At 41.3% G+C, this 16,406-nt stretch overlaps 1 protein-coding gene across 7 annotated transcripts in view; it reads right to left on the bottom strand.

Moving 5' to 3' along the window:
• Positions 1-15,403, bottom strand: part of COL12A1 (collagen type XII alpha 1 chain) — a 128,036-nt gene extending 112,633 nt beyond the window's left edge. For 4 of the 7 annotated variants that reach the window (XM_051855515.2, XM_051855516.2, XM_051855517.3 and 1 more), the window contains exons 1-6: positions 15,264-15,403; positions 12,272-12,379; positions 4,772-4,888; positions 2,774-2,917; positions 2,268-2,327; positions 136-399 (exon numbers count right to left, since the gene is read on the bottom strand). In XM_051855515.2, the coding sequence (XP_051711475.1) occupies positions 136-399; positions 2,268-2,327; positions 2,774-2,917; positions 4,772-4,888; positions 12,272-12,344 (658 nt within the window). In that variant the 5' untranslated portion in view covers positions 12,345-12,379; positions 15,264-15,403. Of the gene's footprint in view, positions 1-135; positions 400-2,267; positions 2,328-2,773; positions 2,918-4,771; positions 4,889-6,777; positions 7,073-12,271; positions 12,380-15,263 lie in introns of those variants that run through there. The other 3 variants (XM_051855519.2, XM_089333009.1, XM_089333006.1) reach the window with 2 other exon arrangements.
• Positions 15,404-16,406: the final 1,003 nt, after the last annotated feature.

Genomic DNA, 16,406 nt, shown 5'->3' with positions numbered 1-16,406 from the left:
AATGTTGCCAAAGTCAAAAAATTATGTGATTAATTTCAAAATTATTTAATGTATGATAACTGTACAATGCTTAAATTCCTTTCTTAAGTAGACATTTAAGTTATTTTAAACAATAACAAAGTCTGAAAAATATACCTGTCATTGTGTTGCCACCTTTATATGGAATTCTTTTAATTGCAGCAAGAAGTTCATCCCTTTGGTAGTACTGGTTTAAATTAAATTCAGTCCTGGTATCAGAGCTGTACTGAACAACTCCAACCCTTGTCTTCTCTTCCCCAATGTCAAAAGCAGACACAAGAGCAGCAATAAAGTCTAAGATATACTTGAAATTATTTCTTCCCACACTCCACGAGCCATCCACAAGGAAAACTAAATCAGTCCAGGCACTAACGGAGCATTCTGAAATACATTTGATGTGTTTTTAATGATATATTATTAAATCAATCCATCATCAAGACATACCAGCTAACACTGCAAAATTGTTGACTCCTTAAATCATTCTGTTCGTTAGAATATATTCACCCATTGTTCTTTAACCACATGCATAAAAGAATATAAAATTCTGTAACACACATAGAAACATTTTGAGTGCCTTTATCAATCTTTAAGCTGCTATATAGAACATTACACAAGATGAGATACATAGAAATACAACCTGCTCTATAGTAGCATATAATCCACATATTTGTGCTTTCAACCTACCCTTTTTATAAACTATATCCTCACTTACCTTTTCAAATACAAATTATATAAAGCATCTTGGAGATATTCAAAAGAAATTAAGCAAAATGTTTTCATTCCTGGGTATTTAAAAACAAATAAATGCAAAATAATCGCAGTACCATTCAAGCAAATGCAGTTGAACTGAAGAACAGAACAAATTTTTAAATATTCTTCTGAATTTTTCAATATAATTAAGGTTTGTATTGGGTTTAGTCTACAAAGTTAATGTGGTACAACAGAAGTGACAAGCATAACAGGATGCAGCACAGACAAAATATCTTGTCCTGATTATCAATGTATTCAAATTTGACAACTAAAATGTACTTTTACTAAATAAACAGAGATAACTATTTTAATTCAAAAGTAAAAAATTCCAGTGGTATCCTTAGATTAGTAAACTACAAAGATAGGCTTTCATAACTGAATGTATTATTTTTTTTTCTCTCTGTGATGGAGGGGATCAGGTTGGTTTTCATGAAAATCTATATCTGTAGGCAATACTGAGTAATTTTCTAAAGATGTTTTTGTCCTCAAAATCACTTGGTAAATAATAAATAAAAGTATTTGGCTAGGAGAAGTAAAGGGTCTTGGAAAATCTTGCAAACCAAACACAAGTTGCATGCTTAAATGTTTTTTGCACACTATTTAATAGGTCAATTTAAGTCTATTAAAAAGTCCATATTTGGCATAATGCTTTGATTTAGAATAAATATTGATGTTTGGAGAAAATATTTGCACTGAAACTGCATACTATAAACTTCATTTCAGATTATTAGACATGTGAAAGAATGAAAAACAGTGATCTGGAGGGAAAATCTGCAGATAAAGGAGGCTTCGTGTTTATAATCTTTTTATTGTATTTCTGGGTCATAAACCCAAGTTTTACAAGGTGGAAAATCAGAAGTCCAAGAAACCCCTTAAGGGCCATCCCAGTAAGTCAGACAAAGCAGTATAAAAGACAAAAGGAGGTTAAACTGCAAATCCTAGTCTAAATAAAATTGCTTTCATCTGATTACAAATGCACCAATTTGTCAGAGATGTCTTACAGAGACTCTGGAAAAGGTTGTGACTGCCAAGCAAGGCCATGTAAACACTCTGGAGATGAGCTTAACAGACACCTAGACGCAGGCATTTTCATGGCAGTTGTATTGCTTCAAACACTAGCTGAGGTGTTCTCTCTCATGTTCCACTCCTATATTTCTCATATATTCCTAAGAGCCACATATTTCTACAAGTTTGTCTTTGAGAAATGGGTTGAGTCCAAGGAGAAGCTTTGTTTTTCACTTCCTATGAAATTCCTACAGAAGTTTGGACACATGCAAATTCAAAACACTCCCATTAAGAGGAATATCAAGTAAATAGAATGAAAACTTAGAAAGTCCTAACAGGTATATACCCACTTGCTTATCCATTACTGTTATATTGTCTGTGTACCTTCCAGATAAAGCTTATAGAAATCAACAAAGGAATAGATCGATTAATATATTTAATTAGACTATCTATACTGTATTCGTGACTTCTACAAATCCAAGGGAAACACTCACTTTGTATCTCTGTTTTTCCAGGTTTCTTCTCCCCTGCCTTTGTCGGATCACCTGTTTGAACTGAATCAAAACCTTATTATTACAAAAGGAAATGAACTCAAATATTTCATTAAAAGAGAATAAATTCAAGCATGTTGTTTTAGCTATTGCCTTCTAAATATATGGTAATGCCCAGCTGGTCAGAAAACAGTGCCCAAAAAGCATTCTCTTGCAAATACATTATTTTCAGTGAGATTTCAGAGATATTTTAAAAAAACATTGACATTGTTGCCTGGCAGAGTTTAATGTTTTTAATAGTTTTCACTCATAACATTCCTGCTGCTTCCAGAAACTAGGGTTATAAATCAGGAATGAATTATTCATATCTGCCAAAAAATAGGATTATAGGAAGAATAGTTAGCACTGATATAAATTAACTTTGTGTAATAAAAGATTAAATCTGAATTCCAAGACTTTTGCTGCAAAATAAAAAACATAAAAGTACTTGAATTTTTATGTGTGCTTACTTGTTAGTTGGCCTATAACTGGCACACTTTCTTCCACTTCATCATATGAAGTTATTGTCACCACATACTCTATTTCAGGTATAAGATCTGATAATAAAGTTTCAGTGGTACTAGCTGCAAGGGTAAATTCTTTAGTGGGCCCATCTGGAAATACAATAAGGAAAAATATAAATGCAGCAAAACTTTTTCACGTAAAACAAAACACAAAAACACTATAGTTCCCAAATGTACTCAAAATCTTAAAAAATCCAACACATACATTTTTTCAAGACATTCAGATATTATTTTCTGCTGTCTTCCAAAACTAACATTCTGAGTTCCAGAAATTCAGTAAGTGGACTAGCATTGTTGTTTTTTATTACAATCATATTCAATACTTGCTTGAGGGCTCAGGATCCCTCTGGATTAAAGTATATGAGAGTATCAGACTAAAACTCCCTCATTGATTTTAGAGACTAATAGTAAATAACAAAATGTTCATAAGAGATATATAAAACAGAAAGAAACTTAGAATTATCCAAATATATATATATATATGTATGTATGTATAAATAAAGATAATTGGAGGAAAGCAGAGAGAGAAAGAAAAGGAATGAAGACAAACTCAAGGAAAACAAACCCCATAGGTTGAAATTAACCCCTAGTGAGAAATAACTTTTTTAGGAAGAAATGCATCTTCCACATGCAAATGGATGCATGCCTGGATGGGTAACCATGGTCCTCTGAATTGACTGAACTGGGTAACAAAAGTTTCAAGGTACAGCTTACTGCTTACTTAAATGGTAACAATTCTATTCATTCTCAATTCAATCAGGAAATAATAGTTCCTAGGGACTAAGTGCCTATTAATATTTTTAATTACATTGAATTTTCACCAAAACATAAATAATTAGGAAAAGTAATAGGCAGAGAAGAACTCTGAGACATGCTCTTAACTTACATGTGGAATATGCAAAACCAACGAAGATCTCCCAGGGGACAAGAAGACACTAGGGCTCTCCTGGGTTGGGTACTCCTAGCGCCAGTTTTGAGAATGCTGGGAGTCAGTAATTTCTAATAACTAGAAATTGGGTGGGCTCTATTTGAACTGTTTTTCTGCTTTGGAATGAATGGATGAATGAATAGCAAATGTATTAGGAGAAAAAAGATTCAAAGAAGCAAAAGTAAATTCTTATCCCTTTTTCAAGTTTTCAGATCACATATTTTTTAAAGTTTCCTGATAAATCAGCATTTAAAATCATTAGTATTTTTAGAGAGCCATAAGATAAGCAAACACAGCTCTAGTGATAAATTATGTTGACATCATGCATCTCTACTGTCAACCAGTCTAAGACTTCTTCCTACCACTTGGCCAGGGTTAGTGAAATGGTTATTTTCTCATTACACTTTAGAACTAAAAGTTAACCAAAGGAGACTGATTCTCCTCACTGGAGCAACCCTAAAGATAATGCTTGAGCACAACAAAAACCAATTTTTGTTTCATTTTCCAAGGACTCAGCCTAGGGTCTACAGAATTTACCTTGCCAAAGTAAACTTTTGTGGTCACTCACAGTATCCCAGAATAATGTTTTCTGAGTACTAAAATTTGTAGGCCCTGAGTCAGTGTAATAACTCCATCATCACTTGAACTTCAAAAGTTAAAAAGATTAGGTAATTGAAGAAGAAGGCCAAGAAATTACACTTTTATCTTATAAAATCAATGATTACTAACAATATTATGATCCGGTTAAAAAAAAAGTTAAAAATCCATCTTCAATAACAGCTTCACATACCAAAAAAAAAAAAAAAACCCACACAGAAAACATGTTAATAAAAGGTCAGCACCATAAAAATATAACAGGGGGTACCAACCCGGAAATCTAAAGACCTGAATCTACCAACTCCTTCAGGCTTTCTAAACCTAAGCTTCTTCACAATGAAATGGAAAGAGAAGGAGGAGACATAATTATATCATTTTTTGATGTCTCTGCCCTAAAACCTCAACATCTCAAAACTCACCTGTTGTAGGGTCCACTGTTATTCTGTAACCCACAATTGGATCAGCTGGTCTTGCCCATGACATATGCACAGTATTTTCATCTATAATTTTAAAATTCAAGTCTGAAGGTGGATCAACTGCAAAAGAGAGAGTAAACATTAGTTACATTTTCCGATGTTACCAAATGGCTAATTTAATTATTGAATTGTGATGAGCAAAGCTTACTAAAATTGTCTTTGCATAAATTTGTTTCCAACAAATATAAAAGATAACTTGTTGGATAAGAATAAAATTAAAAGCTGACAAGATATGACAAAACATCAGAGAGTATACATATTACAGAAGACAGCACAAAACACTTTTGATTCTTGAGTTGCTAGGTCATTCAAGAATGGCCAGCAAAATCAAGCATAATAGAAACATATTTGGATACAAGTACATACAAGTACAATGAGATCACATATAATAACCACATATGCAAACAATTCACATAACAATTAAAGGAATTCCAATACATGCTGAATGCATTTTGAACAAGCATGCCAAATCACAACCTGCTTACAATCATAGAAGTTAATTTAGAACATTTTGACATAATACTTTTTTTCATAATTGGGAAAAGAATTAATGGTGTTTTGGTTCATTCTCTGCATTGTTGCCTTGCTATTAATTGTGTTTTTTTTTTTTGATAAATCTCAATCTGTGGCAGAGATGAAAAAATGCATTTTAATGAAAAGGAGGAATCATGGGAAACTTAATCATGTCTCACGAGGAGATATATATTTAAATGTATATTCACATTCATATAGATAATCAAAAATAATAAATGTTAATAATTTATAAGATATATATACAGTGATATACAGATGTTTATAAAACTAATATTCTGCCTGTTTACACCAACTTGCTGTATGTTTCCAAGGTGTAAACTAACACTGTTTTTTTTTCCTTTGCAGCAGGTATACTCCATACTAGAAATGGCATTTTAAACCAAAATGCCAGTATGGTCCTTTACAAAACAATGGTTAATTATTAAAAGACAACATCAATGTTTATCTATGGACATTTATTTACAGAACTTAAAGAAACAGTGAAGAAGGATGAGCAATCTGAAGACATGACTGTGCATAAAAACTTGAAGAAGCCAATGACACGAATAACTGCATAGTACAGAAAGGAATAGTTTACATACAAAACTGTACAGCATCATGCATGTGTCAATGGAATGTTGACTTGCTTTTAGTTCCCCACAATGAACAAAAGCCTCCATGTACAATAGTCATTACACAAAGACGTTTCCAAAATATTTTATAATGATATTCTCTCTACAATGTTCATGCCCCATCATGCAGCACGGGACTGACTCACTGTCAGTGCATGGTCAATGCATTTAAAATTATTACTCGTGAAGCAAGTCAATAAAGTAAGATGATTTTCATCCATACTCTTCTTAAAATGTTTTTAAAAGTATTCCTTATGAGTCAGAATTTTTGCATCTGTTTTGAGTGATTACAATCTCCAGTTAGATTTTTATAAAGGTCAATTAAAATACAGTAGTAGCTCTGAGACATGAGTCATCGAACTTAACTGGGGTTAGGGGTTTATATCATATTAATAGCACATTTTAATGGAAATAAAACAAATTAAGGAAACATTTGCTTTAATGAACTGCTGCTACCAACTGGAGGAGATGACTTTGTATTTTCACTGGATATGCTAGGACTGGAATGGATGTTATTTTCTTACTATCCATACACAGGCAGTGAGATTAGACTATTAATCCACATGCATAGTTTAATTATGAAACACTTTTCTGTTTGTAATTATATCGCAAAGTTCAGCCGTAGTTCTCACTTAGTATAAACAAGCATGCAACAAATGTTAATAGGACAATAGGTATTAAGAATATCATTATAAAATATTGTTCCAATAGCAATGGCTCAGGACAAATTTAATGCAAAGGCAGACACAACTGGCCTGAGCATGCTTTTAAAAACTCAGTACATGGAAAAACAATACCACCAACCTTGGAAGGAAATTGACCTGAAGCAGCAGACATTAGGTTAAAACTGCTGGAGGGCAGCAGCGGCCCACCTTGTTGATATCCAAATGACCAGGATTCCAGATAAACTGAAAAATTGACTGTGGGGAAAAGTCTTTAACATTTCAGAGGAGTTTAAGGTGTCCGTAGAAACCCACATGTGGTGCTTGGGAATCAAAAGCAGGGAAGAATGGTTGACCAGCATGTGTACAACAGAGAGCCTACACCGCTTTTCTTCTGTCAGTGTTATCACAGGTACAAAATTCAAGCTTGTCATTCTATTTGTATGTTTGTTTCATGAAAAAATAACAAAGTAGGTGTAAATGTATGACTCAATTCAACTTAAACCCACAGAAAAATATACTTTTATTAATTTTGAAAATACTCTCTTCTACATAAAAATAATCCACAATCACCCTTGCATCCATCAGAGTCTAGTGTTCCCTAAAACAACACTGATGCTGGAATGTTTAAAATATTACTAGCTACATATGAATTATAATTGCAAATAAAATAGTTTCATATGAGAATCTCAATCAAGAGAAATAGAACTAAAATTACACATAAATAATGATCATCAAAAAACCTGAATACAGACAGTGAAAAACTAAGATTTTAAGTATGTGTAACTATAGTAATTTAATCTCATCTTTATTAATAATGCTTTTTTGTTATCAAAACTCAATGTTTGAAAAGCCTCATTTTGCTGAGGCATAAATTGGCAAGATTTAGGACATTGTAGGAATAATAATAATAATAGTAGCTAATACTTGCTAAGTGTCTTTTACACAATAAATGAAAGTTAGTCTCTTTATATGTTGTCCCTCTTTTTTCTTATAACAACTCAGTGGTGGGCCTTAGTATCCTTGCTTTATAAATGACTTGGTGAATTGCAAAGAGGTAAACACAGTTGGCAGCAACATTTTGATCCCACAGTTTGACTCCAAAGAACACAACTTTCTGCTATACTAGATTAAATGCAAAAAAAAAAAAGAAATATTTCAAATATTAACTTTTAGAAACCAATATTTATATACAGTTGCCTGTAATATGAATGAGTGAGGGGCCGGCACTGTGCCATCGTGAGCTAAGCCTCCACTTGAGGCACCAACATCCCATTTGGACACCAGTTCTAGTCCCAGCTGCTCCTCTTCCTTTCCAGATCCCTGCGATGGTCTGTGAAAGCAGTGGAAAATGGTCCAAGTGCTTGGGCCCCTGTACCTGCATGGGAGACCCAGAGGAAGCTCCTGGCTCCTGGTTTCGGAACAGCCCAGCTCTGGCTGTTGTGGCCACTGGGAAGTGAACCAGGATGGAAGACCTCTCTCTCTGTCTCTCCCACTCTCTGTCTGTAACTTTACCTCTCAAATAAATAAGTGAAATCTTTATACACACACACACATATATATGAATGAGTTTGCCAGAGATGAATGAACAGAAGGATGTATGGAAGGAAGAATGGATGAAAAGGAAAACAATAAGTTTTCATTAAGTGTATATAATGTGTTACTTACAAAGCAAATGTGAGAATCCACTACTAAAGTATAATCTGGATGAACTAATGAGACCCTTAATCTGGTATCTGAGATAACAACACTTGAAAGTATAATAGCCAGAGGGAGGAGGTTTTAGAAGTATGCAAAGTATGATGAATTTTCTATACTCAGTAGGTATTAATTTATGGGGTTTTTTTGCAGCATTAGTATAAATAAATGTAATCATCTGTGCCATGTCATGGAAAGTTATTTCATTTGGATTTACAAGATACCCAAAATAATCAATTGAAAATTTAATATTTCAGGCAAGCAATATATTATTTTGTACACATTACAAAATGTATTCTTTCATTAAATTGACTGAGTCGACCAACTGTGAAACAAAATGTGGCCAAACCAGCACTAAACTATGACTAGAAGTCCTGGGACTTATCTGTGCTGTGTCCCTCAGTAAGTATATTAGATTACCAAATTGTTCAGCTTCTCTGGGCCTCACTCTCTCATTAGAAAAACTAGAAGATTAAATTATCACTAAATTCACCACTAGTTTGAAATTTTTATAATGAAAATCAGACATAGGATTATAGAACTATATTAATTCACCTCTGAGTGAAGACATAGAACAATTAAAGCTTGTGACCTCGGGCCAGTGTTGTGGCATAGCAGGTTAAGAAGCCACCTGTGACACCAGCAACCCATATGAGCACTGGTTCCTTTGTGTCCTGGCTGCTCCATTTCTAATCCAGCTCCCCTGATGGCCTGGGAAAAGTAATGGAAGACGGCCTGAGTATAGGGGCCCTGCCACCCACATAAGAGACACAAATGAAGTTCCTGATTCAGCATGGACCAGCCATTGGGGCCATCTAGGGAGTGAATTGGCAGTGAGAGATCTCTCTCTGTGTGTCTCTCCTTCACTCTCTGTAACTCTATCAAATAAATAAATAAATCTTTAAAAAATAAAAACTTATGGCCTCAACTCACTGATGAATTGTTATTCCATTGTTCATTACATATTATAAGCTATAAATCAGACATGAAAATCAGAACTATTTTTCACAAAATGTATATTCACCTCAAATTTAGAGTAATTAGAAAGGTATCCATAAAGGCATAGTGCTAAATTTGGTAAAGGATAATTAACAAACTACATGATACTTAATGAACTAGAAGTAACTCACACACACCGGGTCATACAAAGCACTAGCCAAGTTATGAAGTTGATAAGTCTATTCTGTGGATAGCAATTACAAACACTGCAGGCAAAAAAAATAATAATTTTCACCATTATTTCTATAAGACAAGATAGCATAATATAGAAAATATAGTTCCTCATACAAGTAGGCAAAGAAAAAACACAGGATAAAGATAGCACCACTACAAAAAGAAATACAAATGCCAAAATCTTTAAATTACTATCAAAAAAGTACTGGTTTTTCAACATATAAATTTTTAAGTAAAAATTGGTCTGAAAACAGTATGAGTACAAGGGTAAAATTATGAATCATGAAAGCAAAAGAACAGTAACTATGACTACTTTAGGACTGAGATCAAAATGGCATAATATCAAATAAAGGTGAAGAAGCTGAAATTGTGAAACACCCCCAATCTTAATATTTCAAAGGAATTCAGTTTCTAGACTGTTGTCCCCAGAAAAGACTCTTGGGGCCACTTAATTGGTAGTTAACACCACAGCTGTGCTGTGCTGTCCAGCACGGAAACAAGCAGACACATGTGACTACCAAGCACTTGAAATGCGGCCAGTTCAAAATAAAATGTGCTACAAGGATAAAATACACACCCAATTCCAAAGACTTAGTACCAAAAATGTTAAAATAGCTAATAATTTTTATGCGGACACATGTTGAAATGATAATGTTAGATTAAATAAAATTTCTACAGTGCCAAACTGGAGAATAAGGCCAAAATCAAGGAGGGAAATCCCATTAAAATAGAACTCCCAAGTACTGACTGAAGGGGGTGGAAGACAGGAAAAGACAGCTTAAGAAAGCAAAAGATGAAACTGTACCAAGTGGGAATAAATACAAATTTAAAAGATAAATACAAGTAACACGGAAATAATGGGAAATACACATAGTAAAACATTCTTTTTAACTGCACTTTGTTAACCAATCATCCAATTCTGAACTGATTTTTGTCCACTTATTTCAATTCTTACCTAACTCTCTTCCTAAGAATTCTCAAAACATTTTCGAATATTTATTTGCTTGAGCAATAAATGGGCTACTTCAGTGAAATATCTAAAACTTATCCTTATTAGGGCTTCCAGAAGTTCCTCAAATTAAATTTCTTCCCAACAATGACATAGACAGATCATTTTAGGGCTGGTGTGACAGGTCGAGCAGCCTGAGTTACTACCTGCAACACCAACATTCCATCTGAGTGCCGGTTCGAGTCCCAGGTGCTCCACTTCCAATCCAGCTCCCTGCTAAGGAACCTGGGAAACCAGCAGAAGATAGACCAAGTGTTTGGGTCCCTGCCACCTACCTGGGAGACCTGGATGGAGTCCCAGGTTCCTGGCTTCCAAGCCCCAGCCCTTGTGGCCATTTGGGGAATGAACAGCAGATAGAAGATCTCTTTGTCTGTCTTTCCCTTTCTGTGTAAATCTGTCTTTCAAATAGATAAATAAATCTTTTAAAAAATCATTAGAGCTAGGCTTCCTTGAATGCTACTTTACGAAGCCATTCTGAAAAGCCTTTACAGTCACAAAATACAATCAGTCTAGAAAAGCCAGCGAGCCCGTCACTTTCCCAAACACTCCATACATATTGGATACTCTCTGCTTCTCCTAAATTTCATTTTTGTACCTGCAGTCTTGAAGTAAAAGTTTTTGTTTTTTTTTTTTTAAATCTCATTATTGTCACAACACAGCCCCACTTTTGCAACAACTTCAAGAAAAGCACATCTTCCCCTGGAACTTGCATAACTGCCCCATGCGGAAGTATTTCTCCTTAACTTCAACAGGGGCATTTCCTTATTGGGGGAAAAAAAGGATGTCTTTTATGTCATCACCCCGGTTTACCTTGAAGAATGATAAAATTAGTTTTTCGGGTCTCCAGTGACAATTGAGGAAGAAACACAGAGGTCCCTAACGGGTTAATGCTTGGATCTAGAAATGGGTTGCATATTGAGAAATCGAGGAACCAAGTGTACACAACAACAGAGGCCCTTCCTTTTCCAAAGGCCCCACAGAGCGTTTCCGCGAGCCCACCTCACAGTCCCAGGCTGCCTCCCGGCTCCCTTCAGAAGGAGGGAGTCTGGGAAGGGCGCTGGGAGTGGCGCCTGGCTGCTCTGCCGCAAGGCAGCTTCCCGGGCTAGAAACCTTGGCCCAGCCCCAACCTGTCTGAACCGCACCGGTCTGCGCCACGTGTCTCGGAGCAGCGGGAGTCAGACCCGGGCGGCAGCGACGCTCGGACACGTGAGCACCCTGGGCTCCTCGGTCTCTGCTCGCCACCCATCCCCCGCATAAAACACACAGACGCGCGGAGCTGGCGCTGTTGCAGTCCTTTATTTCATGCGGTCCCTCAAGTCGCAGACCCGACCCTGGTGGTTACCAGCCAAGCGAGAGCGTCTGCCCGCGCGCCGGGGCTCCTGGGTACGGCCACCATGTGGCGTCCTGTTGGTAGAGCCGGTTGCAGCCGTGCCCGCTCCTGGGCAGCTGGTCCTCTCGGGAGTCGGCAGTGGCGGTGGCGGTGTGGACAGCACACCGCAAAGACAAGCACAAAGAGGACCACACAGCACTGCACGAAACGCATGAAGCAGAATACGAAAGAGCTGGCTGACAGCTGGGAAGTGGACAAACCTCGGGACAAGGGCGTGATTCTCTGAAGGAGAGAAACCACCACCGGAGAAAGCACCAGGTGCAGGGGAAACAGAGCAAGCATTAGAGGCAAGAAAAAATGTGGGCTTTTTTCCTTTCTCGAATTCTGCAGTGTCAACTCAGGAAGGAGGAAGGAAGAGTCTTTTACCTTCTGCCTCAATGGAAGACAGGAGCAGGGCCGCGCCCAGGGCGGCCAGCGCTGGGGGAAGCCTGATCCGCATGCTTGGTCTCCCAGCTCAGGGCCGCATGAAGGGATCTGCGGGAGGAAGCAGTGACCGCATGAGAACCGGGTCTGGGCAGGCCTGGAACCAGGTTACAACTGTAGCCTGGACCCACTCCAGAACTCGATCACATTTGCCTTAATAACCACAGGGCCCACGCCAGCACATAATGGGCCTATTGTGGATGAGTGGAAGTCAAGCTCAGCTACAGAAGTTTAATCAGGGCACCAAGAGGGAGTTCATGTTTAAAGAGGGTCCTGTGTTCCTGGCCACTGGTCTGCTTCGCATCCTGGGTGAGGGCATTGCCAGCCCCCACATGACTTCATCCTGTCAGGGTGATGGCTAATTCAGAAGTCACTCTATCCCATACCCAACTAAATGTCTCTTCCAGCTGGAGATTGTATTTGGCTGCTTTTTCCTTACTGCTGAACTCTTTAGGTAACTGTACTTTAGTGGTCTCAGGGTGATTTGGAAAAGTATAATAAAGCTCCTTTACACTCTTTTTTCTTCATTCTGTTCTGCCTACAAATAGGCAGCTCTTTAAGGTCTGAAATGGAATATACAGAAGGATGGCAGGCCCCGTGGAAACCTGAACCTCCTGCTAACTGTGTTGTTTCCACATCTGATAAATCCTTCAGCAGAGATGAGGGGACAAAACAACTCCAAAACACTTAATGAAGAGACAAGGCAATAGGAGAGGCAGAACACCCCTTTGTCTGTTCTCCCAAGTCATTTTTAATGAAAAAGTCTCATTCATGTAAGTAATCTTTGCATTCTGTGTTCATTTGTCCTGGAAAATTTCAATTATGTCCACAGCAGGATATACTCTGATTCTTTAACTAAATTATTAATTCCTTAAAGACAAAGAGTTTCACCCATCTTTCGTGGTTTCCCAATACACAGTAGGTGCTTCATCCATGTCGACAGAATGGAATCACCTAATATATGCTAGGGTCTGACCCAGAAACAAAAGCTACTGGCAATGAGCTGAACTGGCAAGGTGCCAGTGGTGAACATAAAAAGACTTGACTGTGGGGTCCATAAATTTTTGTAAGGCAGCAGGCAAGGCCCACCGAAAAATGGAAAGGGAAGGGCACAGTCCAGCTTTGGAATTGGAAAATGAGCCAAAGAGCAAGCCCTCCCTGAGAAAGGAAGCTGACAATCTCCAACCACGTCTTTCCAAAGTATTGGCACAAGGCATTCGGGCAGCTTCCCTCAGCCTGGGTGTAAATTGTATTTTAAATGTCTAATGAGCAGGCGTGCCAAATCGCCCGGAGCTCCTTTTTATGAAGCCAAGATGAAGACGTTGGCGCTACACTCCGGCTCTAGCAAGATCTTTCTTCCTAATTAACAACTGTTTGACATTTCTAACCCTCCTCTCCACCCATGAAAAGCGAGAGGTGAAACTGGCCCATTGTTCCCGGCATCTGGCCTTAGCTTTGCTATAATAATTTCCAACGCAGTTGGCAGCCGTTCTCGCGAAAAGTTAAACGCTGACAATCGATCCACCGAAAAGCTGTGTGCAGATTAAAAAAAAAAAAAAAAAAAAAAAAGCCACAGCTGAATCCTCAATAAAAACCAGAATGGGCGCGCCGCTGCCTGGGCCTGGAGCGCCACCTATCGACGGCCTGGCTCACAGGCAAAAATGAATCACCTCGCCGCAGAATACCCGCCAGCCCGCCAGCCCGCCAGCCCGCCCGGCATTCCGACCATATACGTTTAAAACAGAAATTCTCTCTTTCTTAGCCAAAACATTTATCGGAATGCCTAGCAACAGCCCATTGAGCATTCTCAGACATACACGTCTGGAAGTGGCTGCCTCGACGTGGCAGCGTGGGCTCTCCTCACTTCACCCCCATGAATGAAAATGAGTCGGGGAAGGAGAAGGGGGCTTAGGCGAGACCTGTCCGCTTCAGCCGGCTCGCCCCTCCCCGCTCGCCGCGGGAAGAGGCCGGGTTCTTAACTTTCGAGTCAAGTTTACTTGAAAATTGCACACAGAGAGACTCCCACAGGACCCCTCCCCACAGGGCCCCCGCGCGACCCCTGCCCTCTCGCCTACCCACCGGGACCTGGACGTCCCCGGGTCATCCAGGGAGGAGCTCGGCGCTCCTTTCCTTTCTTGCCTCGCATCCTCCTCAGCATTCTTTAAAAGGCTGCAAAATGCGGTCTGAGGTGGGAGGCGAGGGAGCGGAGTCCCAGGGAGCCCCAAACCAGTCACCAGAGGGTCCCCTGACGATGCCGACTCAGGGTCCCTTTTCCGCTCCCCGGGCCCCGCTCCGTGAGGGGGCCAGGACGCCCCTCGGCTGCAACCCCTGCGCTCTCCGGCATTGGCGCTCCCCAGAGGTCCCGCAGCCCTGGAGGGGGTCCGAGAAGGACTTTCTCACCAAGTTGGGAGAAGCCGGCCGAGAATGAGTTCCCGAGGGCGGCTCTGACCCACCCTGTAGGTACTTGAAAAGCAGCGGAGGAAGGCGCCGGGACGCACACCCGGGCGCGCAGCCTGGCCCGCCTTCCATACAAAGTGCGCGCGGGGGTCTCGGAAATGCCTTCCCGGGCCCCTCAGAGCCACCGCTGGAGAGGGTGGGGACCGAATGTCCAGGGAACCCGCGCACTCCGCCAAGAACTCCATAGCATCTGCGGATGAAACTGCCCGCGACCCGAACTGCTCAACGGGATGCTTGGCGTGCACCGCCGCCCTGCGTGGGCTCTCAAGAAAAGCCACATTTCTCGCTCCCCCGCGAAACGCAAGCCCACCACGAAATCCCTCTCTACTGACGCACGCTTCTTACAAATCCAAACGCTCTTTGCCCGGAATTTGGGGGTGGGAGACGCTCCCGGCAAGGTGCAGGATACAAGCGAGCCTCCCCGACTACCTTCGCGGAGGACGGGGTGGGAGGATAGGACGCTAAAAGCCAGGCCGACCTGAGGGCGCGGTGACCGAGGTAGCGGCGGCGACAGTGGGTCCCAGCTTCGGGGAAGCCGGCGCTCGGCGTGGCCCGCGCCTGCCCGGGCAATCGGCGCTGCGCCCCGGGAGCACCTGGCGGCCTCGGGCGTACAGGCAGCGGCGGCGGCGCGATCCCGGAGGAGCGGCGGGCGTGGTGGGGCGAGCGGAGAGCTCCGGGGAGCGCGGCAGGCTGCGCGCGGACGCGTCTGGAGCGGCTCGCCTTCGCCGAGTGGGGAGAGACTCCGCGCCGCGGGCTACTTAATAGAGAGAGGGCTGTTCCCAGCTCTCAGTTTACTCGGTTACGAAACGCCTGGGAAGGTGGACGGCTGCCACGGGTGATGTATGCTCCTCCGGCGGTGAAGGAGGTCTACTTTTGGGAACGTGTGCATACTTCGAGCATTCCTTCGGCGTGAGGTGGCGAGCGCCGTAGTAGCAGCGCCCCGCCGGGGGGCGGGGAGAGGGCGGGTGGGGAGAGGGGGACAGCCGCAGCCGGGTGCCCTGCCAAGGGGAGCCGCGGACTCCTCCGCCTGGGGCGGGCCGGGGAGCTCGGGTTTCCCTGGCCCTGCGATTTTCTTTAATAGATTGATTTTTTTTTCTAAGTTAAGAACAATGGGGAGCGGGAAAGCGACTGGTTTCCAGAACCGCGAGGATGTACCGTGCACTGCACCCCCACTCCATCCTGTCCCCAGGCCCCATCAACGCCACCTCCACCTTCCTCCCCCTCCGTCCTGGGTGCACTTAAAACCGATTTGCAGGGTTTCCATTAACTAACTGTCTGCGCACGCGGCGGGCCTTCTGTCTTTTTCAATCTCCGAGTGGCGATTGGAAACGCGGACAGCCGCCCGCACGGGCCTCTGAGATGGGATGGCTTTCCCAGTCCTGTCTCGCTCCCCCGGAGCTTGGGGATAGAACCGGGAATCTTTAGTTTGAGCCAGGAGGGAAGACTAGTTGAAGCCCAGGGGTCCCCAGAAAAGGAAGCCACTAGGGAACAAATTACTTCCACTACAGAAATTTCTCTGCCCAGCCCGGCAGGAGTAAAACTTGGCTTTGGACGGAAGCTCTGCCCTGGGAACCCCGCGGGGTCAAAGGGGCAAAGTGCAGTAGGTTGAAACCTCGAAGGC

Source organism: Oryctolagus cuniculus, chromosome 5 (genome assembly GCF_051225735.1).
Source record: "Oryctolagus cuniculus isolate XC-2025 breed Fujian yellow rabbit chromosome 5, ASM5122573v1, whole genome shotgun sequence".
NCBI classification, from domain to species: Eukaryota; Metazoa; Chordata; class Mammalia; order Lagomorpha; family Leporidae; genus Oryctolagus; species Oryctolagus cuniculus.
The sequence above is the reverse complement of the archived record's forward strand: the minus strand, read 5'-3'. Positions and strand labels throughout refer to the sequence as shown.